General features: G+C 44.4%; 1 protein-coding gene across 1 annotated transcript in view; it reads right to left on the reverse strand.

The window, feature by feature from the left end:
• Positions 1-27,182, reverse strand: part of IGFN1 (immunoglobulin like and fibronectin type III domain containing 1) — a 62,260-nt gene that overhangs the window by 11,402 nt on the left and 23,676 nt on the right. The window contains exons 12-17 of the mRNA XM_039536016.1: positions 21,377-21,501; positions 17,100-17,241; positions 10,146-10,442; positions 7,687-7,986; positions 5,761-5,934; positions 4,706-4,834 (exon numbers count right to left, since the gene is read on the reverse strand). Coding sequence (XP_039391950.1) covers positions 4,706-4,834; positions 5,761-5,934; positions 7,687-7,986; positions 10,146-10,442; positions 17,100-17,241; positions 21,377-21,501 — 1,167 coding nt within the window. The remainder of the gene's footprint in view (positions 1-4,705; positions 4,835-5,760; positions 5,935-7,686; positions 7,987-10,145; positions 10,443-17,099; positions 17,242-21,376; positions 21,502-27,182) is intronic.

A 27,182-nucleotide genomic window follows, 5' to 3' on the forward strand; every position in this document is an offset into this window, starting at 1 on the left:
TAATAATTCCTCTCCCTCCCTGGTATTTATCCCTCTGATATATTTATAGAGAGCAATCATATCTCCCCTCAGCCTTCTTTTGGTTAGGCTAAACAAGCCAAGCTCTTTGAGTCTCCTTTCATAAGACAGGTTTTCCATTCCTCAGATCATCCTAGTAACCCTTCTCTGTACCTGTTCCAGTTTGAATTCATCCTTCTTAAACATGGGAGACCAGAACTGCACACAGTATTTCAGATGAGGTCTCGCCAGTGCCTTGTATAACGGTACTAACACCTCCTTATCTCTACTGGAAATACCTCGCATGATGCATCCTAAGACCGCATTAGTTTTTTTCACAGCCATATCACATTGGTGGCTCATAGTCATCCTGTGATCAACCAATACTCTGAGATACTTCTCCTCCTCTGTTACTTCCAACTGATGCCTCCCCAGCTTATAACAATAATTCTTGTTATTAATCCCTAAATGCATGACCTTGCACTTTTCACTATTAAATTTCATCCTGTTACTATTACTCCAGTTTACAAGGTCATCCAGATCTTCCTGTATGATATCCCAGTTCCTCTCTGTATTGGCAATACCTCCCAGCTTCATGTCATCCGCAAACTTTATTAGCACATTCCCACTTTTTATGCCAAGGTCAGTAATAAAAAGATTAAATAAGGTTGGTCCCAAAACCGATCCCTGAGGAACTCCACTAGTAACCTCCCTCCAGCCTAACAGTTCACCTTTCAGTACGACCCGTTGTAGTCTCCCCTTTAACCACCTTTCCATTTTCATATTGATTCCCATCTTTTCCAATTTAGCTAATAATTCCCCATGTGGAACCATATCAAATGCATTACTGAAATCAAGGTAAATTAGATCCACTGCATTTCCTTTGTCTAAAAAATCTGTTACCTTCTCAAAGAAGGAGATCAGGCTGGTTTGGCACGATCTACCTTTTGTAAAACCATGTTGTATTTTGTCCCAATTACCATTGACCTCAATGTCCTTGACTTTCTCCTTCAAAATTTTTTCCAAGACCTTGCATACTACAGATGTCAAACTGACAGGCCTGTAGTTTCCCGGATCACTTTTTTCCCCTTTCTTAAAGATAGGAACTATGTTAGCAATTCTCCAGTCATACAGTACAACCACTGAGTTTACAGATTCATTAAAAATTCTTGCTAATGGGCTTGCAATTTCATGTGCCCGTTCCTTTAATATTCTTGGATGACGATTATCTGGGCCCCCCAATTTAGTCCCATTAAGCTGTTCGAGTTTGGCTTCTACCTCGGATGTGGTAATATCTACCACCATATCCTCATTCCTATTTGTCATCCTACTATTATCCCTAAGCTCCTCATTAGCCTCATTAAAGACTGAGGCAAAGTATTTGTTTAGATATTGGTCCATGCCTAGATTATCCTTAACCTCCACTCCATCCTCAGTGTTTAGCAGTCCCACTTCTTTCTTTGTTTTCTTCTTATTCATATGGCTATAGAACCTTTTACTTTTGGTTTTAATTCCCTTTGCAAGGTCCAACTCTACGTGGCTTGTGGCCTTTCTCACTTTATCCCTACATGTTCTGACCTCAATAAAGTAGCTTTCCTTGCTGATCCCTCCCATCTTCCACTCCTTGTAGGCTTTCTGCTTTTTCTTAATCACCTCTCTGAGATGCTTGCTCATCCAGCTTGGTCTACAACTCCTGCCTATGGATTTTTTCCCCTTTCTTGGGATGCAGGTTTCTGAGAGTTTCTGCAACTTTGACTTGAAGTAATTCCAGGCTTCGTCCACCTGTAGATCCCCAAGTTCTTCAGTCCAATCCACTTCTCTAACTAATTTCCTTAATTTTTTTAAGTTAGCCCTTTTTAAATAAAAAACCCTAGTCACAGATCTATTGTTGTTTATCCTTCCATTTAGTTTAAACTGAATTAGCTCATGATCGCTCAAACCAAGGTTGTCCCCTACAACCATTTCTTCTATGAGGTCCTCACTATTCACCAAAACCAAATCTAAAATGGCATCCCCCCTTGTTGGTTCAGTAACTACTTGGTGAACGAATCCATCAGCTATCGCATCTAGGAAAATCTGAGCCCTATTATTATTACTAGCACTTGTCCTCCAGTCTATATCTGGGAAATTAAAGTCTCCCATGAACACACAATTCCCATTAGTACTTACTTCATTAAAAACATTAAAAAGGTCTCTATCCGTATCCAAATCGGATCCCGGTGGTCTGTAGCACACCCCAAGGGAGCCTCTAGTAGCTTTCTTTCCCAACGTGATTTTTGCCCAGATAGACTCTGTCTTATCCATTCCATCCCTTCTTATTTCTCTACAGTCTACCTCATCATTGATATACAATGCTACTCCACCACCTTTGCCTTTATTTCTGTCTTTCCTAAACAGCACATACCCTTCAATACCTGTACTCCAGTCATGACTACTAGTCCACCATATTTCTGTTATTCCTGTAATATCTGGTCTCACTTCCTGCACCAGTAACTCTAGTTCCTCCATTTTGTTACCTAGGCTCCTCGCATTGGTGTACAAACATCTTAATTTTTGCTGTTTGGCTTCACTGACATTCTTTACCCAATTAGGCACAGACATTCTACCACCAGTATCACCTATTAGACTGGTATCTACACTACCCTTCCTCCCTATGTCCATTCTCTTACCCATGGCTGTATCCTTTCTTTCTTCGTTTTCCTCCCTCTCAATGTTAAAATTGGCGTGGAGATTACCTGGACATCTCCCAACCATCTCCCCCCCAATTCCTAGTTTAAAGCTCTCTTAATCAGTTATGCCAGCCTCCATCCTAGAAGTCTATTTTCCTCCCTACTCAGGTGAAGTCCACCCCAAGAGAACAGTCCTCTGTCCATGAATGCTTCCCAGTGGCTGTACATCCCAAAGCCCTCCTTATAGCACCACTGCCTGAGCCATCTGTTGATCGCCATAATCTTGTCACACCTTTGTTGCCCTTCTCTAGGAACAGGCAGAATCCCACTGAAGATCACCCGAGCCTCAATTTCTTTAAGAGTCTTCCCCAGCCTGGGGCATAATCTCCCTTGATACGTTCCAGCGAGAATCTAGCCGTATCATTCATTCCCACATGAAGGACAATCAGCAGATTCTTTCCCGTTCCCGTTAGGATCCTCTTCAGCCTCAGGTCCACATCCCATATCTTAGCACCCGGCAGACAGCACACCTTTCTGTTCTCTGGATCATCTCTGGTTACAGGCCTGTCTATTCTTCTCAGTAAGGAGTCCCCAATCACGTAGAGCTGCCTTTTCCTGGTGACAGTGCGATTCTCCGGTCTATCCCCTGTTCCCTCTGGCTGCAAGTCCTCTCGATTCCTATTCACCCTTGCAATCCTCCACAACCCATTCCGTATCCTCCTGAGGCTCATGTTTGGTGTCATCTCCATTGACTCTTCCTCTCTTCTTATAGGACTAGCTGCTCTTCTCTTCTTCCTTGCTCTCTCACCTTCCGCGACCACCTGCTGTCCCCCTTCTTTATTTTCCAACTCCGCAAACCTGTTCCTGAGCTCTATTTCTCCTTCACTAGCCCGTCTTTTCCTCTGCCTGGTTCTCTTAGTCACATGCTTCCACCATCCACTTTCCTCACCCAGCAGCCTCCACTCAGAGTTCTTTGGTCCTGCTTCCACCTGCAAGTCTGAGCTTCTCCCTTTAGCCTCCTCATGTCTTTGCTCCATCATCCGCTCAAACCCCCTTCTAAACTCAACCAGAGTTTCCACCTGCATCTCCAATCCTCAGATCTTTTCTTCCATCAGCTCTATCAGGCGGCACTTCATGCAGACGAAATTTTCTAGTACCCCCTCCAGGATCATGTACATGCCACAGCTTCCACATCCAGTCATCTTCATTGTGTCTTCCACTGCTTGGGTCACAACAACTGCTGCCTCTGTATCTGTCATATGCTTCCCACCTAAATCCCGTAAATCTGGGAAACACAAACCAAACCAAAACACCACAACCCACAGCAAAACAAACCCCCAATAAGCACCAAACCACTGCTAGAACACCGCACACTCCCTTCAGTGGCCTGTCTGTTCCTCTGCCTGCCTCTCTTAGTCTTCCCCCAAACTCCCCCTGCAAACTCCCACTCAGACTCCCATTTATAGCTCTGTTTGCTGGCTCCTGTGCCGCTGCAGCTGTCCCCATTCCTCTGAATTGTACTGGGAATCCTGCTCCCATCCCTTCTGCAACACACTGGGAAGCCCACTCCATGTTCCATGCAGCGCAGGGAAATCTCGCCCCCAACCCCTGCAGCACGTTGAGGTGCCTGCCCCATATCACCCTCCTCAGCATATTGAGAATACCATCCCACTCCCTGCAGTGAATTCCTGATTTTTTAATATTATTCAAGTATTTTATTCTCCCACACATACTTTACAGATGCTCCCTGAGTTACGTAGACCCAACATACGCAAATCCGAGTTTACGGAAAAAGTTCCGTAAGCTAGAAATAGGAAAGTTGGGGCGGGGGGTTGTGTAATGGTCATAGATAAGTTTCCGACGTATGCAAAATTTGAGTTATGCAAGGTGTTCCGGAATGGAACGCTTGCATAAGTCGGGGAGTGTCTTGTATACACATTGCTTCCTGGATTCACATACTTCCCCAGATTCACCTTCTTGTCCAGTTACCCCTCTCTCCACAACCCACACCCAATGGGACAAGTGGACAACCCACTTACTTATGGGATCTCGAGCAAAGACAGCATCTGATGGTGCACTGGCCTCGCCCACCCCTGTGGCATTGACAGCAGCCACGCGGAATTCATACTGCAGTCCCTCCTTCAGATTAGTCACCATCCACTTCCTGTCTGTGGAAGGAAAAGATAAGGTTCCTCAGTGAGCTCAGGCTCAGATCTGCAGTCCCCTCAGTAGGATACATTGGGACTATAGTTCGGTACATTAATTATACCACATGGAATTGCACAGTATACCTACCTAGAGGAACACATATGGAGTACCCAAATGCTGTCCCTTTTTCTCCTGTCCTTCCCCACCATTAGCACAAGTCTCTCCCATTGTACTCCTTCCTCCCTTTCAAATTAAATGCCATTTGAGATACTGAGGAAGTCATAGAAAGAGCAAATAATGCTTTCCTCGCAATGGCAGCCCTTCTAATACAGAAGATAAGAAGATCTTGGGTGGATCTGAAAAGATCATTGACATCTATAGGTGAACACAATTTTGAAGCCCTCAGAGATATCAGTTCCATCTCTTTATCTTCCTTGTCCCTGGAATGTCCCCCTGTATGCCCAGTTCCCAGCTCCATAAGCTAAGAAAGCAGTTCCACAACTGAAGTGCAAGGTGCCAGATTGCTGGCCCTCAGTTTATACACAGAACAGCACAGCCAGGCAGCAACAATGCAAATTTCTCCATTCTTTTGCAGCAGATTTTTATTTACAACCTGAAAAGGAACCACCTCTGGAAATAAGAAGAAAGTCCCACCCCAGTGGTTTATTCAATATTTTGGCATTCTGCTGAGATACCCAACAATGGTGCCAATTGTGATTTTTGTACCAGCAACTAGGAGCTGGACTGAGATCACTGATTTGTGTCACCACACAGAAGTCACCCAACATCCATCAGACAGTGAAAACTTTTGGTCACTACCAAACTAAACCATATTTGAAGCAGTGACCTAGAGATGAAAGAGTCAGCATCTCGTTATGCCTTGAGCCATCTAGTCTTCTTGCCTTCTTAGAGTCTTTCAGCCTGTTCCAAGCTTTCAGCTGCGTACCGGTTATTGGCAGGTCAGTGATAGGTGTCCAGATGTTGCTGCCTTTCTTGCGTTTCTCAACAATATACCCTAGGATTCTGGAATTGCCCGTTTTGGGAGGTGCTTTCCAGGAGAGCGTTATGGACTCTTTGTTGGCATTGACAATCTGAGGAGGCGCAGGAGGGTCAGGGAAAGCTAGGAAAAGATTAGCCCTTCGTTATTAACAGGTATTTCTTTTCCATCATGTGACAAGAATGGGTTCTCAAGGGTTATTTCTTCCAGGATTCCCCAAATGTGTGTTCAGATAAGACACCTTTTGAAGGTAGATGTGAGATCTATGACTCAGTCTTTTACTCTCCAGTACAGCTACATGCTGGGAGCCTAGAGGGGGAGCATGTCCACACTAAGGGTCAAGATATTATGCATCTTTCATGAATGAGCCCCTCTTGCCAATGCTGAGAATGACGTTGACAGTCTGCAAAGGGAGGCATGTGCCCAATCTTCTTACAGGGAGAGAAAGCCACTGTTCCTTCTATTGTTCCTGAGGGTTGAAACAGGAGTCTTGATTGGCTTCTACTTCCCTCTGCTCCACCCATTATTGGAGGATGTAACAAGGTGTGTGATGAGTCAGGAGCTGACTCAACACCCTGTCCATCCAATCCCCATCAGTACATTAACTGGGACCTGAATGAAAGTTAGGCCGTTCAGAGAGGGTGCCAATTTTTTGAGTAGAGACACAACTGAAGGGCTAATTGGGTGGCAGTAACCCCAGCAGCTGAGCCTATATAAGCAGACAGGAAGGAAGTGCTAAGGAGAAGAGTAGAGAGCCTGAAGAAAAGCAGGACTGGGTGCCGCTAATATCCTGTCTGTTCCCGAGAAGCAAGTGGGGGAAGCGGGCTATTGACTGTACACTATGAATAACATTCCAGGCTGTGGCTTGCTGAAGGGATATAATAAAGCACAGTGGTGCTTGAGACTGCTGGGAGATACGGTGATCAGCTACTACGGTAGAAAAGACTCTCAGGGGACCACCCCATGACAGAGGGCAAAACAATCATCCATTAATACAAAAAAATGTTTTAAAAGTATCTTGGCACAAAATGCGATTAAAAGGGTGAATAAAAAGGAAGGACAGAGAGAGGGGTGCTGGGGTGGATGTGAGGAAGGAAGGAAGGATGTGGAGGGAGGGATAGCTCAGTGATTTGAGCATTTGCCTGCTAAACCCAGGATTGTGAGTTCAATCCTTCAGGGGGCCATTTAGGGATCTGGGGCAAAAATCTGTCTGGGAGTTGGTCCTGCTTTGAGCAGGAGGTTGGACTAAACCTCCTGAGGTCCCTTCTAACCCTGATATTCTATGATTCTAAGGCAAAATGAATTAAATGTTTTCTCTGGTTGTACTTTCATGTTTGTGCCAAAAGCAGTCTCTAGTACTTGGGTCCACCAGCAGGGTTATAGAGTAGAATGGCTGCTCTGTACTTAAGGAAATGAAAGGATACTACTGAATAGACACAATCAATGAATGTCCCCTTGGGAGACTCATTTACCTATGGAGTAAATTAAGGTAAAAGCTTAGCAGGTTCTCTTTGCAGTGACATGTGGGAACCTTTTCTTTGGCTTCAGTCCATGCATGGTTTCCACTGTGGATGTTGCTTCGAGGTTTAGACTGGATTGTACCCAAAAAACTCAAAGCAGATCGCACTCAGAATCACCAAAACTCACAAGAAACTTGTGGTCTCGACCTAAAACCTTAAATTGGCCCCAGATTCATATGACACCATGTTCACGTTCGCTTGACAATTGAGTCAGGCTTGCAAACCTTCTGTTCAAACTGGACAAAAGTACAGATTTGTAACAAAACCCAAAATGAGAGTTTCACTTGATTTCAGCTTTCATAATAGAAGTCTCACATGGCTATAAGATGTGTTTACACAAAGCTCTTCCTCTTACCTTTGGGTGCAGCCATCACCTCATCTGATTCCAGTGCCTTGCTCTTTCCCTCAGCGTTCACTGCTCGCACCCTGAAGCGATAGCTTTTGTCTTGCCTCACTTTGCTGGTCGTGAAAGTGCTGTTGTTTCTGCTGGTTTCTCCCAATGTTACCCAGGTTTTTCTGCCCACCTGCTGCTTCTCTATGATGTAATTCTGCACTGGTGTGCCCCCATCATCCTTTGGGGGCTTCCATCGAATGGTTATGCCAGTTGTGGAACTATCCACCACCTCTATGGGTCCAATGGGTTTCTGTGGCTTGTCTGAAAGGAGGAGAAAAACAGGGAGCAAAAGGTCCCACATCTGTTCTTGATATCAGAGGGGTCACTATCTCTCACTACTCAAGATAGGCAACTCAGTCTCCGTTGGTATAGTACTTACAGGGTAGAGCAGCAGAATTAACGCTAGCAAGATTGCTTGAGTAAACATCCATTCATCTACTGATCTATGAGAGTGGTGCAAGAGGAAAACACTTGGCTCATCCAATCTGTCCTTCCTATAGTTCTGGGATGGTCAAACTTACTGACCCTCCAAGCTGCATACGAAAATCTTCAGAAGTTCTTAGAGCCACAAGACACACACAACCTGCCCCGCAGAGTGGCGCCTGCTGGGGCGCAGGGCTTTTGCCTCAATGCAAGCCCATGGGGCTAAAGCCCCAAGACCCCCCTTCTCTCAGGGCAGAAGCCCCTAGTCCCACCAGCTCGAGCTCTCGCCCCCATCCAGTCTGGTAGGCTGAGAAAGGAGGAGGAATGGGGGGCACCACGAGGCACATTTTAACTTTTAAAGAGCCACATGTGACTCACAAGCCCTAGTTTGGTCACCGCCTGCTATAGTTGATCATTCCCATGAATACTGCATCAAAGTCAGACCTGGATGCAACTTTCATTGACTTCCCATCTCCTTTAGGAGTACTGATGGTTCCATACTGGAACCATTTATTAACCTCACCCCAAACCTGAGGTGTTCAGGCAAGATGAGACCTGGACCCGATTTACTTCCACGTTTGGTTTGCAAAAAAACAAAACCCAATGGAGACTCTTCCAAACCAAAGCCAAACACACCCTTGTTGAGTCCCATTTTTTAATCAAATACAAATGGATGAAACCCAGAACCAGGTACTCAACAGTCCTCTCTGCCACCCTAAATGTAGGTGGTATGGATTAAATGGGATCCAAATATAAACTAACCTGATTCTGAATTTTGGGTTTCTCCATCTTTGTTTGGGAATCTATCCCACTTTCTGTGCACATCCACCTTACACAGATATGCCATATGGCACCATATTGCAGCTGGGAAGTTAACTTGGGCCTATTATTATTGTGAATAGAATGGCAAGATTCCCCTGACAACTTTAACATTAAATTGCTTTTGTGATCAATAGAGCAGGTTGTACAAGTCAGATATTGAGCTCCATCAGCTCAGAACGAAATGGCTTTTGCAGAATAATTTACTCTATAATGAGCCATGTGATCACGACAAACCAGGATCACAAAACCAGAGGAGAAGGACAGGGGAAGGAATATGAGACAAACTAATTATTTATCTTACTGATTTATTACCCTAGTGTAATTATTTGGACTTTAATAGGTGCATTTGAGCTAGTTTGCATCTTTAGTTAGTGTTTTTCTTCTTGGAGAAATGTTTGTTCTTCATTTGACTTTTATATTTAAATTCCTGCAGCTCTCAAGGAGCTGTGTTTCAGTGCAAAAAGATGGATGCGCAAGTAAACTGTTTAATTTGGAAAATGAGGGAGATTATCTTTATTTGGCTACTCCACCTGGAAGTCTTTAATCTTCTGTTAATCACTAGGAACGACAAAGCTAAGTCAAGTGATGTAGCATTGTCCTTCCCCAGCAGACCACACTTCTGGTCTCATCAAACTGTTGCTCAGTTGGGAACAAATCCTGCCCCTTTTTCACAGCTGCAGAGAACTCCAGTTGAAGCTAAACCAGTGCAGATCTGCTGTGCATGGTTTTCAGGTTTCAGACCCCACATAGGTAAATCAGGAGACAGGCCGGGGTGAGCCAATAAAGGAGCAAGGATAGGACTAGTAGATTTACAACCATGTGGATCCTTTTGCCATTTGAGCCTGGAAGTCACTGAGCAGCTCCTGAAGGTGCCAAGTGGCTCATGTCTCATTAAAGTCCATGGGAGCTGCAGGCATTCAGCACTTCTGGGAGTTGCTCAGCACCTTGTCTCCTTTTAGTTTATTGTGGATGAGATGGGAAAGAGTGAGCCCAGCCAGCTCTCAGATATTCTTACGAGCAGTGTTCTGTAAAAGCACCAATGAAGAGCTGCTTGTGTGTGCGCCATGGCTCTAAACTAGGGATCTCTGGAGAATCAGGAAGAGAGATACCAAAAACAACTTACAAGGACTTCCCACTGTGCCCAAAGTGATGGACTGATATCATGAGGTTCTCACCTATCACCTCCAGCTTTAGGTTGGCTTCTAGGGTTCCATTCTCATTCTTCAGCTTCACTTTGTAATCCCCACAGTCTCTCCTGTTGGTGCTGGAGATCGAAAGCCGGGTGAAGTTGTCCGCCTTGTCGATATGGATCCTGGCATCATTCAGGAGCTCATCCCCGTCCCTTAACCATGTTGCTCTGACTGGCTTCCGGCCCTCAAATGGGATTTTGACCATGGCATTCTGCCCTGCCTTGACTATCACAGGCTCCTTCATCAGCTTTTCCAGAAGAGCCTTGTCAACATTTGGAGGATCTAAACATAAAAACTAAGCCATTCATAAATAGAATTGAAAGAGAAAAAGCTTACTTTGAGAGCAGGGCTGCTCAGGGCTGCTGGGGTGGGGGGGCAGTGGGGCAATTTGCCTCAGGGGCCCCCACGAGAATATTCTATAGTATTGCAACTTTTTTTTTTTATGGAATGGGCCCCCGAAATTGCTTTGCCCCAGGCCCCCTGAATCCTCTGGGTGGCCCTGGGGCTGCTCTGAATTAACTGCTCCTGAATAGTTTCAACATTATTTAACCTGGTACTATTGGGCCCAATCCTAACAAAAATCACTGGATCTTAACATGTGGCAGGTGGGGCTCAGGATCTCACAGGATCTTCGATTGTAGCTGCATATTTACCGTATGCTGTGTATGCATACATGCACTGCAGGGTAATTCACCCTGTACAGAACAGGCACCAGGCCCCACTTACGCCCTCGAAACATAACATAAGTGAGGCCTAGACTTTGTTCTTGCCCCTGCACTGGGGTGAATTTCATCCGACATGCATAAATTCATTTGGAATTCAGTAAGCATACATGTGAACTAAGGCAGTTTTTAATTAAATCAGCTGGTCAAACCTTTGAGATAATGATACAGCACACTTAGAGATGCGTATATTATAGAGATGTATTTGCTTGTTTGAGAGTGACATCTTCAATTCTTATGAGGTCTTTTGGGTATAAAATTATTCACTTTGCAATGGCTAAATCTACCGCTAGCGAGTGCCTGTCATCTTTTTTTTCCCCCCATTTCCCTGTTTTTCTTTATAGTTTCCGCCTTTTTTTCCACCCACCTCCTCATTTCTTTACAAACTAAAACCTGAGATATTAAATGCAATAAAAACTTTGTTCATGCAAGATTAAGGCTTCACTATAGATTTGCAATTAGCTAGGAAATGCACCATCTCCTTCACAAAAATCGGGGTTACAGCCAAGAATCAAACCCACATCTCTTACAATCCCCTTCATTTCTTTAACCACAAGGCCAGCCTTCTAACCAAAATACTGCATTGTAAGATAATGCATTACATCAGCGGTTCTCAAACTTCAGCAACTCGAGGGCCCCCATTTTGATTTAAAATGAGAGAGCCCTTAAAGAGACAACACCTCTTTCCGTCCAGATAGCTGGACAAAGAGTTTCCCCTTTCTTTACTTCTGACCAGGGATTTCCCTACCCCGCCCCCATGAATTTCCTCAACACCCCCCCCCCCAGTTTTGTGAACTAGTTACATGCCAATTTAGTGATTGTTTGGAAATCTGAATTGAAATATTAATACACACTTTAAAAGCATATACAGTGTATGATAAAATATGTGTATCTGAAAAAGTATAATAGATTTGAAAAGTATGAACATAGACTAGATTCCTTATACAGCTGTTGTTTTTTATGACAATGTCAGTGCATTCATTTCGGTGATGTTGGCCAATGTAATAATTTCAAATGATGATTTGTAAGCAAGGTTTAAATGAGCTCTCCCTGACAGCTAGTGATGAGCTGGGGGAAAAGGCTTCAGGACCAGATTGTATTTACATTCACACCTAATCTACCTGGGTATCCAGCAAACAGAGCTGTGTTGCCCAAGTGATAGATTTTGGCTGGGGTTGGGTTACAAATCATTTGAATGTGGGGGGAATGTTGTTGTTCTTATTGTATGAGTAAAGGGCAGTAGAACTGTACTTAACCAGTACTGATTGAGGGCATCAAGAGAGAGGGTGGGGACAGGTGTTTTGCTTGATGGTCTGTCTGAGTCCTGCCCCTCACCACTGTTTAAAGACAGAGCTGATTAGGCTCCATAGATAGTCTTTTGTTTTGTTAAGTGACCACTACAGCTGAAATCACTGATAATCAGGTCTAAGTGCTTAGTCCTCCTGTGGGGACAATGTTCCTGTGGGTACAGTGTTTTTGTGTGAGAGACAGTCCAGTCATCTGAAATCACTGAGAGCTGGGTGGAACCTCAAGAGACCAACTCGCAGAGGTCACAGTGGCAGGTGGCAGCAGAAGGTGACGGCGCAGGGCCATTGGCAACAAAGCGATGGAGTGAACGGTGGCACAATGAACAACAGTGGCCAGAGCGAACAGTGAGCAGCTGGAGGAACAAGCAAGGTGCCTTCTTACCCCCCCCCCCCACCTGGAAGGTGAACTCACATGAAACCACCTCTGAACTCTGAGTCTCCACTGACCAAGGACAACACCGGCAAGTGGGGTGCAGTGGAGGAAAAAGTGAAGGGCACGTTAAATAAACATTTGTTTCTTGGACGATATTTTAATAACTTTTCTCCAGAATGCTAGATTTATGACTGGGAATGGAAACTTACATAAATGTGTTCCTAGTAGGCCAAGATTTTTAAAATGCGTTATTTCCCAAGGTTGTGTGACAAAGTTCCTCCTCTGCCTTGGTGAGTCCTGTGTTTTTTGGTGGATTTGCTCACCTCAGAGGTTCAAGGCAGCCCTCAGTTTGGCTGCTTCTGCTAGAGGCTCAAACCTGCTGTTCACTCAGCTAACCTCTTCGCTGGCCAGCATGGGGGAAATAGAGAACAATCCCAGCAGTCTCTGTGTCCCACCTAGTGGGTCAGGGACAGGCCAGATTCTCTTTCCAAATTAGACCTTCCCTTCCGGTGTTTCTCACAGACCAGGTCAACTCCTCCTATGTCTGATCAGGGGATGGGGGGAACCTGGGCCCATCCTCTACACTGGGTTCCAGCCCAGGGCCCTATGGATAGCAGCTGTCTACAGTGTTTCCTGTATCAGCTGCGTGACAGCTACGACTCCCTGGGCTACTTCCCCATGGCCTTCCCCAACACCTTCTTTATCCTCACTGCAGGATCTTCCTCCTGAAGCCTGATCATGCTTGTATTCCTCAGCCCTCCAGCAGCTTCTCACTCCCTGCTCCTTGAGCGCCCTCCACTAACCGATGGGAGGTCCTTTTTAAACCAGGTGTCCTGATTAGCCTGCCTGCCATAATTGATTCTAGTAAGTTCTTAACTGGCTCCAGGTGTCTCAGTTAGCCTGCCGGTCTTAACTGGTTCTAGCAGGTTCCTGATTGCTCTAGGGCAGCCCCTGCTCTGGTCACTCAGGGAACAGAAAACTACTCATCCAGTGGCCAGTATATTTGCCTTCGACCAGACTCCTGTACCCCACTGGTCTGGGTCTGTCACAGTTGTTATCTCACATCATTGCTATCTTAAGAGGTCATTATGTTGGGGAGTTTCTGTACTAAACATTTTTATTATAATTAATTTTTCATAAGAATGGTTATACTGGGTCAGAGCAGTGGTCCATCTAGCCCAGTATCCTGTCTTCCAACAGTGGTCAAGGCCAGGTGCTTCAGAGGGAGTGAACAGAACAGGGAATCATCAAGTGATCCATCCCCTGTTGCCCCTTCCCAGTTTCTGGCAACAGGCTAGGGACACTCAGAGCATGATACTGCATCCCTCCCCATCCTGGCTAATAGCCACTGATGGACCTATTCTCCAGGAATTTATCTAGTTCTTTTTTTAATCCTGTTATAGTTTTGGTCTTCACAACATCCCCGGCAAAGAGTTCCACGGGTTGACTTTATGTTGTGTGAAGAAATACTTCCTTTTGTTTTTTTTAAAACCTGCTGCCTATTAATTTCATTGGGTGACTGCTAGTTCTTGTGTTATGTGAAGGATTAAATAACATTTCCTTATTCACTTTCTTCACAACAGTCAAGATTTTATAGACGCCCTATCATAATCCCCCCTTAGTCATCTCTTTTCTAAACTGAAAATTCCCAGCTATTTTAATCTATTCTCTAGTTTCATACCCCTAATCATTTTAGTTGCTGTTAAGAATGCTGGAGACACACAGTTCATGCGAACAAACATGGCTGTGGCATCATACTTTCTATTTAAGCAAGAGATAACATTGGCCTCCAGTTTGTAATGTGTAGTAAGTGCATTGTCACTTGTTCATCCTGAAGTTGAACTCTGGTTCTGAACAAGACCAGCAAATGCTCACTATCTTTTTGCAAGAAACTCAACTGATGGGCTAGAAGCATGTGGTGCAACAGTGAAAGACAACAGTTGAAAAAGTGAAGAACTCTCTCACCACATTCAAAAAAAATTGCATACATGGCTGATAAATGCACCAATGCAAATGGGCATCAAGTATTAAGTCATTGTGTATGTTATCTTGATGTCAGTGGTAGGCCAGTAGATGAATTTCTAGATGTTCAAGTTATAGAAAACACATCGGCTGCATCTGTGACAAGCCACATCTTAGAAGAGTTAAATGCTTGTCAATTGGACCCCAAACAGATGGTTGCTTGTGCATTTGATGGATCTTCAAACTTCTCTGGAAGACATGGTGGAGTACAAGCTTTGATCAGAGAAAAGTGTAACCCTAATCTCTCCTATACACACTGCAGTAGTACTAGCTGCAGAATCCAACTAGCACTAGTACGAGCTGCAGAATCTTCAAAAGACATTAAAAAAGCTATAAATTTAATGTCTTCATTATATTCTTTTTTCAGCAAGAGTCCAAAAAGACTGAATATCTTGGAAAATATAGAAGATACACTGGGACTGAAGTTCAAATTAGTCCAACCTGGGAAAACTCACTGGCTTTCTCTTGAGCGATCCTTGGCTGTTGTCTTAAAATTACTCCAGCCATTATTACTGGCTTTGGAAAGTATCTACCAAGATGGGATGGATCTAAGTAGTGAGGCTGGTGAACTACTTTTGCTACTACGTTCAGAGAAGACTATTGCCATTCTCTCTCTCGTAAATCTACTGTTGAAAACACTTGGGTCAGTAAACAATGCCATCCAGGCATCTGCTACAACAGTAGTAGATCTTTGTCCAGCAATAGAAGCTACATTTGGATCAATCAGAGCTATTCATTGAAAAAGTACTGGAAGAAGCAAAGATTTCAGTCCAGAAGTTGACTAATGAAGGCATTTATATTGAATCCTTAAGAGAAGAGGACAAGAAGTGTTTGTTAAGACAACTGAAAAAGTACACAGACTTGATTCTTAAAAATCTACAACAGCGATTCTACTCAACCTCTAAGTAGCTTTTACAGATGCCTGTGACCTGTCCTATAAAACACCAACAGTTGAGTGGAGTGAGGCACTACCAGCAATGGAGCTGCCATGTGCTCAGGACAGAATAGAGAATTTAAACAGAGTGGAATATCATACGATGAATGAATGAAGATTTGACTTCAACTTCTTTTTTTTTTTTTTTATCATCACTAGTGGCTCGACCGGCTCTTTGTGCTATGTTTCCTGGGATGAAAGAAGTAGGAATTCATCTCTTGCTACTCCCAGTCACAACAGCTACAGCTGAGCGTTCTTTCAGAACACAATATTCTATTCAATGATGAAAAAGAAGTCGCCTTCCACCTGATCATGTGAATGAACTACTGAGCATATAAACTGAAGGAATAAAAGTACCGGACACATGAGAAGCCACCGAAGATGAATGCATTGCATTCGAGAAGCTCATTAACAGAGTTGTGCAAAATTATAACAAGAAACCAAGAAGGATGTAGACAAAGTGCTTCATAGAATGCTTGAGTAGCCAACTTTAATTTGTGTGATTTTAAAACATGAGATAAATCTAATAAAATGATCATGAAACATTTTTCAGCTTTTACGATGGTGCCATACAACCTACCTTCACCCTCACGTTTTCACCCCTCTTCGGCCCTGACATACACACCCCTGTAAATTCAAACACCACCCCCTAATTTCAATTCCTGGGGAAAACACTGCTTCTGACTATCTGAAGAACTAGTTTTAAGAGAACCCTCCAGCAAAATCAGTACCTTAGTAAGATATAAAATCCTTTGTTATGCCTAAAATCTTTGGAAACATATTTTATAAAGTTGCTGAAATTTCATAAACCTGTCTATTGTTATGGCAATCACACTAAGTAAATTAGTGTTCCCTTTATTCTAAAAGCAATGACACTAAACCTCTGTGACTGATAATTCAAAATAACGTCTTTGTTTCAGTGAGTTAAATATGTAGTAATCTGGAATGATTACTTTACGAAGGCTTAAGAGTACATTTAAAATATAAAATCAGCTTAGAAATACTGATTAAGAAAATGTAAAACAGAGAAGAGCTGCATCATGTATTCCATTATATTTAATGTTGTATTCAGCAGGACAGCTGACTCACACTTACTACAAAGTTTTTGCAAATAAATCTCTGACAAACTTCAGGGCATATCAAAAAACCTGAGACTGACATTTTTTATTCCCAAGTTTAGTGCTTTTAATTAGGTACCTTCTGCATGTCCATTCTGCATGAGGGAGCGGATACATGGGTCTCTGCAGGGAACTGTAACTCTCCACCACCATGAGGCGGACCACGTCTCACTGTCCTTTGCTCCCTCACTCCCCCTGCCCCGCCCCTCTAGGCTGCGAGCCCGGGCTGCCTTCGGGCATAGGGGCACCAGTTTAATACTACTACATAGGGCACCATAAATCTTAAGGACAGCTCTGCCCCCCCGGAGTACCCTTGTGGCCCCCCCAGGGGTCCGTGGACCCCAGTTTGAGAAACTCTGCACTATATGTCAAGCACATGCAGGCTAATACATTGCATTAGGAACAGGAGCATACATACTGCCTTTTTAACATCTAGGCAATGAAGCAATTTGAACAGACTTGCCTTCAACCAAAATAGATGCTTCAGTTTTGACACCTTCAGCTTCAAACTTGTATTTTCCAGCATGACTATCTTCTACTGTGTCTATCAGTTTGTGGACCAGGCCATATTTTTCAGAAGAGACTTCATCCAGGCCTGTTAGCTGCTGTGTAAAGGACAGAGAGACATTTTTTCTTTACAGGAACTATCAAATAGTTTGGCAGGACAAATGTCAGATGGGACTTTCTGGTTTATTAATATGGCTATTAAAAAGAAAGACTGGCAAACCAAGAAGATAACACACTAGAGCTGTTTGGAAAATGACTGTTCAACTGAAGAGAAATTTTCACACACACACACACACACACACACACACACACACACCCCTTTTCATCAAAAAATTTTGGTTTGTTTTTTTTTGCAGAGTGGAGGAAAAGAAAATTTGGTCAACATTTTTAATAAAAAAAAATCATTTTCCATGAAAAATGTTGAACACATTTTCTTCAGAAAACTGAAAATCCAAACTTTTTTATGAAAATTGATTTTTTGTTTTTGTTTTTTTTTGTTTTTGGTGAAAATTTCCCTTCAGTTGAACTGTCATTTTCCATAAAAAAAAATTTGAATGGAATTTTTTTATCATCACTATAAAACACTCCCACAGATATTTGGGACTATTTAGAAAAGCTGGACGAGCACAAGTCCATGGGGCCAGATGCACTGCATCCGAGGGTGCTAAAGGAGTTGGTGGATGTGATTGCAGAGCCATTGGCCACTATCACTAAAAACTCATGGCGATCAGGGGAGGTCCCAGATGACTGGAAAAAGGCTACTGTAGTGCCCATCTTTAAAAAAGGGAAGAAGGAGGATCCAGGGAACTACAGGCCAGTCAGCCTCACCTCAGTCCCTGGAAAAATCATGGAGCAGGTCCTCAAGGAATCAATTCTGAAGAACTTAGAGGAGAGGAAAGTGATCAGGAACAGTCAGCATGGATTCACCAAGGACAAGTCATGCCTGACTAACCTAATTGCCTTCTATGAGGAGATAACTGGGTCTGTGGATGAGGGAAAAGCAGTGGATGTGTTATTCCTTGACTTTAGCAAACCTTTTGATACGGTCTCCCACAGTATTCTTGCCGGCAAGTTAAAGAAGTATGGGCTGGATGAATGGACTATAAAGTGGATAGAAAGATGGCTCAACAAGTAGTGATCAATGGCTCCATGTCTAGTTGGCAGCTGGTATCAAGTGGAGTGCCCCAAGGGTCGGTGCTGGGGCCGGTTTTGTTCAATATCTTCATTAATGATCTGGAGGATGGCGTGGACTGCACTCTCAGCAAGTTTGCAGATGAAGCTAAACTTGGAGGAGTGGTAGATACGCTGGAGGGTAGGGATCGGATACAGAGGGACCTAGACAAATTAGAGGATTGGCACAAAAGAAACCTGATGAGGTTCAACAAGGACAAGTGCAGAGTCCTGCACTTAGGACGGAAGAATCCCATGCACTGCTACAGACTAGGGACCAAGCGGCTAGGCAGCAGTTCTGCAGAAAAGGACCTAGGGGTTACAGTGGACAAGAAGTTGGATATGAGTCAATAGTGTGCCCTTGTTGCCAAGAAGGCTAATGGCATTTTGGGCTGTATAAGTACGGGCATTGCCAGCAGATCGAGGGACGTGATCATTCCCCTCTATTCAGCATTGGTGAGGCCTTATCTGGAGTACTGTGTCCAGTTTTGGGCCCCACACTACAGGAAGGATGTGGAAAAATTGGAAAGAATCCAGCGGAGGGCAACAAAAATGATTGGGGGCTGGAGCACATGACTTATGAGTAGAGGCTGAGGGAACTGAGATTGTTTAGTCTGCAGAAGAGAAGAATGAGGGGGGATTTGATAGTTGAAAGCTGTTACCTGAAAGGGGGTTCCAAAGAGGATGGATCTAGACTGTTCTCAGTGGTACCAGATGACAGAACAAGGAGTAATGTCTCAAATTGCAGTGGGGGAGGTTTAGGTTGGATATTAGGAAAAACATTTTCATTAGGACGGTGGTGAAGCACTGGAATGGGTTACCTAGGGAGGTGGTGGAATCCCCTTCCTTAGAGTTTTTTAAGGTCAGGCTTGACAAAGCCCTGGCTGGGATGATTTAGTTGGGGATTGGTCCTGCTTTGAGCAGGGGGTTGGACTAGATGACCTCCTGAGGTCCCTTCCAACCCTGATATTCTATGATTCTATGATATCACAAACCTGCTAATTTTTCTGCCTGGCCAAAGCAAATATTGTGGTCTTCTTAGCTTGCTTGCAATCTTTTCTCCTGGAAGCCAGGTAGCACACCAAACATAGCAGCCAAATATAATGAAAGTGCAAAATTTCAAAGTATTTGGATGATCAAGTGCAGTTCAAAATATTAACAAAAGATACAAGGAAACATTTGATTTTTTTTAACTTGGGAATTGGACTTGGGAAATAAGAATGTTTGATGTGTCAGATGAAACCAAATACAAAATCCAGGTGTGACAAAGTGGGAATTTTCTGTAGTATTTTTATGATGCCTGTGTGTGCCTCAGTTTCCCCCTACATAGCTTTTCTACCGAGTGTGCGAAAAATGATTAAGTTTGCTATTGGTGCAGGCAAAGAGATATGAGGGGGTGGGGGTGTGCCACTTGGCTGTCTGAGTGGACTGAATGGGTCATCAGAAGGACTGGTCAAGGTCAACCTTTATCAAAAATCTGAGAAGAATATAGAAAACCCCAAAGACCATATCACTGACACCTAGCAATCAACAAACCAGAGGAAATAGTTTTCCCCCACCTCTCACCCCTGGGTTTGAACTCAGCATGGACCTACCTGGAAAACAAAGGACTGGGAGGTGACCAAAAGAGAATAAAGAGTTGGTTTCTGGAAGAGGCTGAAAGCTCTCTACTGGGACTGACTAAGGAAGTCAACAGAGTCTGAAAAGGGAGTTAACTATAGCTTGGCTAGTGAATTACTCTGGCTTGACTAGAATGGACTATGCTTTAACCTTCGTTTCTCTGTGCTAACCTAAGGACTTCCAGAGCTGTGTTCCAGTTGACTAATATATCCTGCTCTGTTTTGAAAACTCTGCTTGAGTGTCACCCCAAATACTTGCTGGGGTGCATTAGTTCCTGAAGTGTGTACAAGTCTCTAACTAGGAGTGCACTTCAGTGGGACTCGCTGAGGAGAGCTCACAGGAGTGCTGAAACTCAGAGGCTCCAATCTAGGAGGCGGTGAGGCAGCAGGGCCTACCCTGAAGGACAAGTGGGACTCCTTGAAGGTCTGCCACACTGCCACACTGACTGGGTTACCCCAAAAGATTGTCTAAAAGCTGAGGTGTAGCACAGATCCTCTGTAGCAACAAGCAGCTCAAAACAGGGCATTTCCTCAGCTGTGTCCACCATAGCTCATCATTAATCCCCAGGTAAGAGCCTATGTCTTGATCACTATAGCTTAATTACTATGATATTCTTTGATTATTTAACTAGTAACCCTTTATGTAAGCACTGATGGACCAATATATGCCCTACTAAGGGCCTGATCCGAAGTCCATTAAAGTCAATATGCGTCTTTCCATTGACCTCAGTGGGCTTTGGATCAGGCCCTAATATATCTAAGCTGTCTCCATTCCTCTCCATCCCTACTCCTAAAACCTGGTTCCATGCCTGGTTCATTTCTCATCTGGACTCTCATCCTCAGTGGCCTTGTGACCCAAACCATTCTCCTGCATTGTATTGAGACATTGCATCTAATTTGTCTGATCTTAAGTGGTGCTGAGCATTGATTTCAATGAGCGCTGTGGATGGTCCACACCACACCTGAACTTCCTTGGAGAAGGCACCTTGGTTTTCTTTGTGTTTCTGAATGCACCTAGTACGTCTATACATTCTAACTAATCAGTAGTGGGAAGAAGAGAGGAGGCTCTTCCCTTCCCTGCCCATGTCAAAGAAAATGAGATGGGAAAAAACCTCACAATACCCTCCGAGTGTAGATGTAAGAATGCAAATGACCCTGCAGTGGGATTGGGGAGGAATCCTGCCCAATTCCCCATGGGAGGCTTGAGCCAAACAGGATCGGGTGCAGTCCCACATAGGTCAGACTCAGTGGCCAGGGAGACTAGTCTGCTGCCTTTCCTTACAGTGGAAACTGGGGCACCACTGCACAGGACCCTGATTCTCAGCCACAAGAAAGTGGGGCAGAGTGAGGAAACACCTTGCCATAATATTGCATGAAAGTTGTAGCCAGCGAGTGAAATAAGTCCTTGGTGTCCCAGGAAAACAGTGAGCTATTGCACCCTTACCTTGAATTCATCTTTAAACGAGGTTCCCTCCACCTGATCGTTATTGAGGCTGCAAGACAGCACAGCGGGGTTCCCTTTCTGGGCACTGACATCAGACAAACCTTTGTCGAAATGGCAATGTGATTCTGAACATACAGAGAGGAAAAGAGCCCACATTTGAAATGCACTGATCATTTGTTACACAAGACAACATACTGGGGGAGTAACATCTGAGCACAAAAATGCCTGTGCAGATGGGAAGAACAGGCACCACTCTTATAAAAAGAAGTTCTACAGTAATAATCCCAAAATTCTATTGGGCCGGATCCTCAGATGGTGTAAACTGACACTGACTTAATTGGGATCATGCTGATATACATCAACTGAGGATCAGCCAACATTCTGCATGCAAGTCAAGTCAATATAATGGACAAGTAGACACACTACAAGCCTGATTTCAAGTGTATGGTATTTAAGTGATCACATGTATCCCAATCCCTCATTCCCATAAGAAACTCAGCACAAAACCAGAAATATCTGGCATTATAGGCCTGATCCATACTCAGTTAAGTAGTCTTTATTTTCATGAGCAGCCTCATTGACTTCAGTGGTGTTAATCAGATAAGGCCAACTAACATGAGTTAGAGTTTTCTGCATTGGATTTTATGTGCATTTTCATATAACAGAAAATTTGGCACTGAATGGGTCTCAGGGCTGTGGAAAATGGAGATATTTGCACTGGACATTATTAGAAACAATAAAGTAAAAGGGTCTGTTTTGAACTACTGGGAGATGGTAAAGAAATATGGACACCTTACTTGAAAAGATATGGAAACTAATTTTTTTTGTGAACTGGATAATGTCTATTCCTTGTGAGCTTTTAGTCTGTTTATTTCATAGGAAGGAGTTAGAAGGGCTTAGAGGGGGTTCCAGAGAGATGTCACAATTATTCTAACAGCTATCATTAATATATACCAGTTCTATCACAAGGATCTCAAGGCACTTTAACAGACAATTATAAATCTCGTCCCAACCTCCTGGAAGCGGTGAAGTTACTATCTCCATTTAAAGATATGGAAGCTGAGACAAACATTTTCAAGTCTCCCCTTCCAGAGGTGTTGAGCACATGCAGCTCCATTGACTTCAGCTACAAGTTGGGAGCATCAGCACTTCTGTAAATCAGATCCAAGTTAGGCACCCAAAACAGGAGAAACCCAAAATCAGTGATCACTTTAAAAAATCTGGGCCTGAGATTTACTTAAGATCACAAAGGAAATTTGTGGCACAGTCACAGATAGAACAAGTATCAGAGGGGTAGCCGTGTTAGTCTGGATCTGTAAAAAGCGACAAAGAGTCCTGTGGCACCTGATAGACTAACAGACATATTGGAGCATGAGCTTTTGTGGGTGAATACCCAATTCATCTGACAAAGTGGGTATTCACCCACAAATGCTTATGCTCCAATACATCTGTTAGTCTATCAGGTGCCACAGGACTCTTTGTCGCTTTTTACAGATAGAACAGAAAGCCTCCAAGTTCTCAGGCCTAAGACTCAACCACAAGATTATCCTTCTTCTCTAAAATACTAGAGCAATAGTACCATAAAAACCTCAATGACAAGTGAATACCTCTTGCTTCATCTTGGAGAAAACCTCCTCTTCTTTTCCAGTCTCTGTTTTTCAAGGTTTCTTCTGCACTTAGTCCCATGGCATTAAGGCCTGGCATCTGTCCTCTTCTGGCATCAGCCTGGACTCCACCATGATGGCCTGACATCTGATCATAACCCAGTGACCCTTCACCATGAACACCTGGCATTCTCCCATCAATGGAGCCATCCTGTAATTTGCCTCCTGCACCAACAGCTGCTCCACCAAGGGCAGGATCCCTGCCATAAAGGGAACCCAAATGTCCTAAACCACCATTATCACCACTGGCAACTGCTCCACCTAAGATAGAATCTCTGCTGTCAAGTGAACCTATGCCCCAAGCTCCTATGAATGCACCACCAGTGCCAGGCCCTGCCCCACCTAGCACTAAACCTTTGCTATGTATGGAATCCAACACACCTGCCCCACCTACTCCAGCACCAGGACTGGTGCCACCAAACATACCATCCTTATCATAGAAAGACTCCATGCCTTCTGCACCAGGCCCTGCTCTACTTACCTTACCATCCTTACCATAGAGAGACCCTATGCCTCCTGCACCTGCTGCTACACTTAGCATAGAATCCTTGCCATCAAGAACACCCATTCCACCTGCAACACCAGCACCAGCTCCACCTAACATACCATCTTTGCCATAGCAAGAACCTGCACCACCTAAGCCAGCACCAATCCCGGCACTACCAGTGCCAGCTCCCTGTAGCATAGCATGTCTGACCCCAGCACCATCTAGTCCACATCCAGCACCAGCTCTACCTAGCATAGCATCCTTGCCAGAGAGAGAACCCATGCTTCCTGTCCCTGCTAATCCAGCACCAGCATGACCAACACCATGTCCACCTAAAATAGGATCCTTACCATAGAGAGAGCCCATCCTGCCTGCATTAGCTAAACCAGTACCAGCTCCATCTAGCATACCATCCTTACCACAGAGATAGCCCTCACCCCTTGAATCACCTAGACCAGCACTGTGCATACCATTCTTGCCATAGAGAGAACCTGTCAGACCCCCTGCTCCTCCTAATCCAGCATCAGCTCCACCAGGTATAGCATCCTTTCCAGAAAGAGTTCCCATCCTCCCTGGGCTACTTACACAAGCACCAGAACCAACAGCCCTGGAGCCAGTTCCACCTATCATTCCATTCTCACCATAGAGAGACACCATGCCCCCTGCACTACCAAAACCACTATCAGCCCCAGCAGCACCTGCTCCACCTACCGTACCATCAATACCATAGAGAGACCCCATTGACCCTGGACTACCTAAATCATCACCACCAACACCAGTACCAGCCCCATCTCCACCTAGCATACCATCCTTACCATAGGGAGACCTAAATCCTCCTGCACCACCAAAACCAGCACTAGCACCACCAATCTCAGCCTCATCTCCACCAGCCACAGCCCCAGCAGCATCTCTCATACTGTCCTTACCATAGAGAGACTTCACGCCACATGCATCACCTAGACCAGCATCACGAGCACCAGCCCCAGCAAGCATATCATCCTTATCATACAAAGACCTTATGCCTCCTGCACCTGTTGATCCAGCACTGGTTCCACCTTTCATACCATCCTTACCACAGAGGGAGCCCATGCTCCCTGCACCACCTGAGCCAGCACCATCAACATCAAATGCACCTAGGATAGCAGATCTGCCACCAGGTGTACCCATGCCTCCAGCACCATCTAGTCCAATACCAACACCAGCTCCACATAGCATAACATCCTTGCCATCGAGGAAGCCTGCACCTTCTGCACCACCTAGACCAGCGAGACCAGCACTAGCTCCCCCTAGCATACCATCCTTACCATAGAGAGAACCCATGCCCCCTGCACCACCTAGTCCAGCACCAGAATCACCAGCTCCCCCTAGCATGCCATCCTTACCATAGAGAGAACCCATGCCCCTTGCACTACCTAGTCCAGCACCAGAACCACCAGCTCCCCCTAGTATAGCATCTCTGTCACCAAGAGCACCCATGTTTCCAGCACCATCTAGTCCAATACCAACACTGGCTCCACATAGCATAACATCCTTGCCATAGAGGGAGCCTGCATCCCCTGTACCACCAAGGCCAGTGCCAGAACCACCCGCTCTCCCTAGCGTACCATCCTTGCCATAGAGGAATCCTATACCCCCTGCTCCTCCTAATCCAGCACCACCAGTGTCAGCACCACCTTCCATGCTATGGAGAGATCCCAACTCTCCTGAGCTTCCTAACCTAGCACCAGCACCACCAAGCACGGAATCTCTACCACCTAAAGAACCCAACCCTCCTGCTCCTCCTAATCGACCACCAGAACCAGCTCCACCCAGCATAGAATCCTCACCATAAAAAGAACGCAGATCCCATTCTTCTATTGCACCACCCATACCAGCTCCACCTAACTTCAAGTCCTGGCCATGAATCTTTCCCACACGTCCACCTTCATTACTAGCCAAACCAAATTTATTCCCATTTGCCACTGAAACTCCATCTGTCCCTGCTTCAGAAAACTGGCTTTTCCCCATCCTTCCATCCTTCCCCACCCTTCCAGTTAGCCCATCTTGTCCCAAAGAGCCATGTCGCCAATCAACATCCACTGAGGAGCCATAAAGTTCTCCACTACCGTCTTGGTTACTTCCATACTGTCCATCTTTGCCCGTTCTGGTGCTTTTAAGGTGATTTTGATTCCCAAGGCCTTCTCCCTGTAGAAGTTCCTTGGCACCTTCTTCATCTGGCAACATAGACTTATCTGTCTGCCATCCATTTTTATCTGTTCTGTCTCCTTCAGTTTGTCTGCTCTTTCCTCTGGCAGCTGCATTGTAGATGCATTGTTTGTTGATTGGAGAAGAAGCCATTCACAGGAAAGAAAAGACAAAAGCAATAGGAAAACTGTGAATAAAAATCTCACATGACGCTGCAGCCACCAAATGAAATATCATGCCATTGTAGTGAGAAATGCATGAAAGGGATGAAAATGAGAGCATTCAATTTTGCACCACGATTTTTATGATTTCATTCCAGGACATTTCAAGTACAGAAATTTAATTTTTTGCATAAAGGACATTTTCACACCCAGAATATATAAAACTCTTGCATGTTTTCAATGGAAGTTTCAGTCAGAATTTTATGTTTCTCAGTCAAAAACCAACATTTTAAGTAGAAATGGGTTTGTTTTCACTCCAAAAAGGGAATTAAAGCTGACATGAAAGACAGTGCAACTTTTGCAGCTCCATTTTGTAAATTTCAAAATGAAATGGTAGTTTACAGAGTTTTGTTTAAATTATTTTACCCACCCAGCTTTTATTTACTCATTTAGTTAAATGCATAAAAAGGGTGCCTAACTTATATGCACTAGGCACCCCTGATAAAACTTATATAGAATCATAGAATCTCAGGGTTGGAAGGGACCTCAGGAGGTCATCTAGTCCAACCCCCTGCTCAAAACAGGACCAAACCCAACTAAATCATCCCAGCCAGGGCTTTGTCAAGCCTGACCTTAAAAACCTCTAAGGAAGGAGATTCCACTACCTCCCTAGGTAACCCATTCCAGTTCTTCACCACCCTCCTAGTGAAAAAGTTTTTCCTAATGTCCAACCTAAACCTCCCCCTCTGCAACTTGAGACCATTACTCCTTGTTCTGTCATCTTCTACCACTGAGAACAGTCTAGATCCATCCTCTTTGGAACCCCCTTTCAGGTAGTTGAAAGCAGCTATCAAATCCCCCCTCATTCTTCTCTTCTGCAGACTAAACAATCCCAGTTCCCTCAGCCTCTCCTCATAAATCATGTGCTCCAGCCCCCTAATCATTTTTGATCGCCATAGTCCTACTGAAGAGGAAGGCTGAAGTTACTTTCTAATCTGCTTCCCACTTTCCCAGATAGCACTCCAGAGCCCCCAGCCTAACAATCAACTCCTAACAGCAATCCATGTCTAACCTCCCCTTCAAACAATGCGATACCCTCACAATCACAATTCCTTCCCATTTTCATATGTACCCTGATGCTCATCAGATTCAGATTAGTTTGCACCACGGGAAGAGTAGAAGGCCCTGAGAGCAATAGTCTCTCAACATTTTATTTTTGGGGTGAAGCGGTGTTTAGCCTAAGGATGGGCAGACCCAAAGCCCCATCTAGCTTTTCATCCGCTGGGGGATGCTGTGGTTTTCAGAGGTAC

This window comes from Mauremys reevesii, linkage group 4 (genome assembly GCF_016161935.1).
Source record: "Mauremys reevesii isolate NIE-2019 linkage group 4, ASM1616193v1, whole genome shotgun sequence".
Lineage (NCBI taxonomy): Eukaryota > Metazoa > Chordata > Testudines > Geoemydidae > Mauremys > Mauremys reevesii.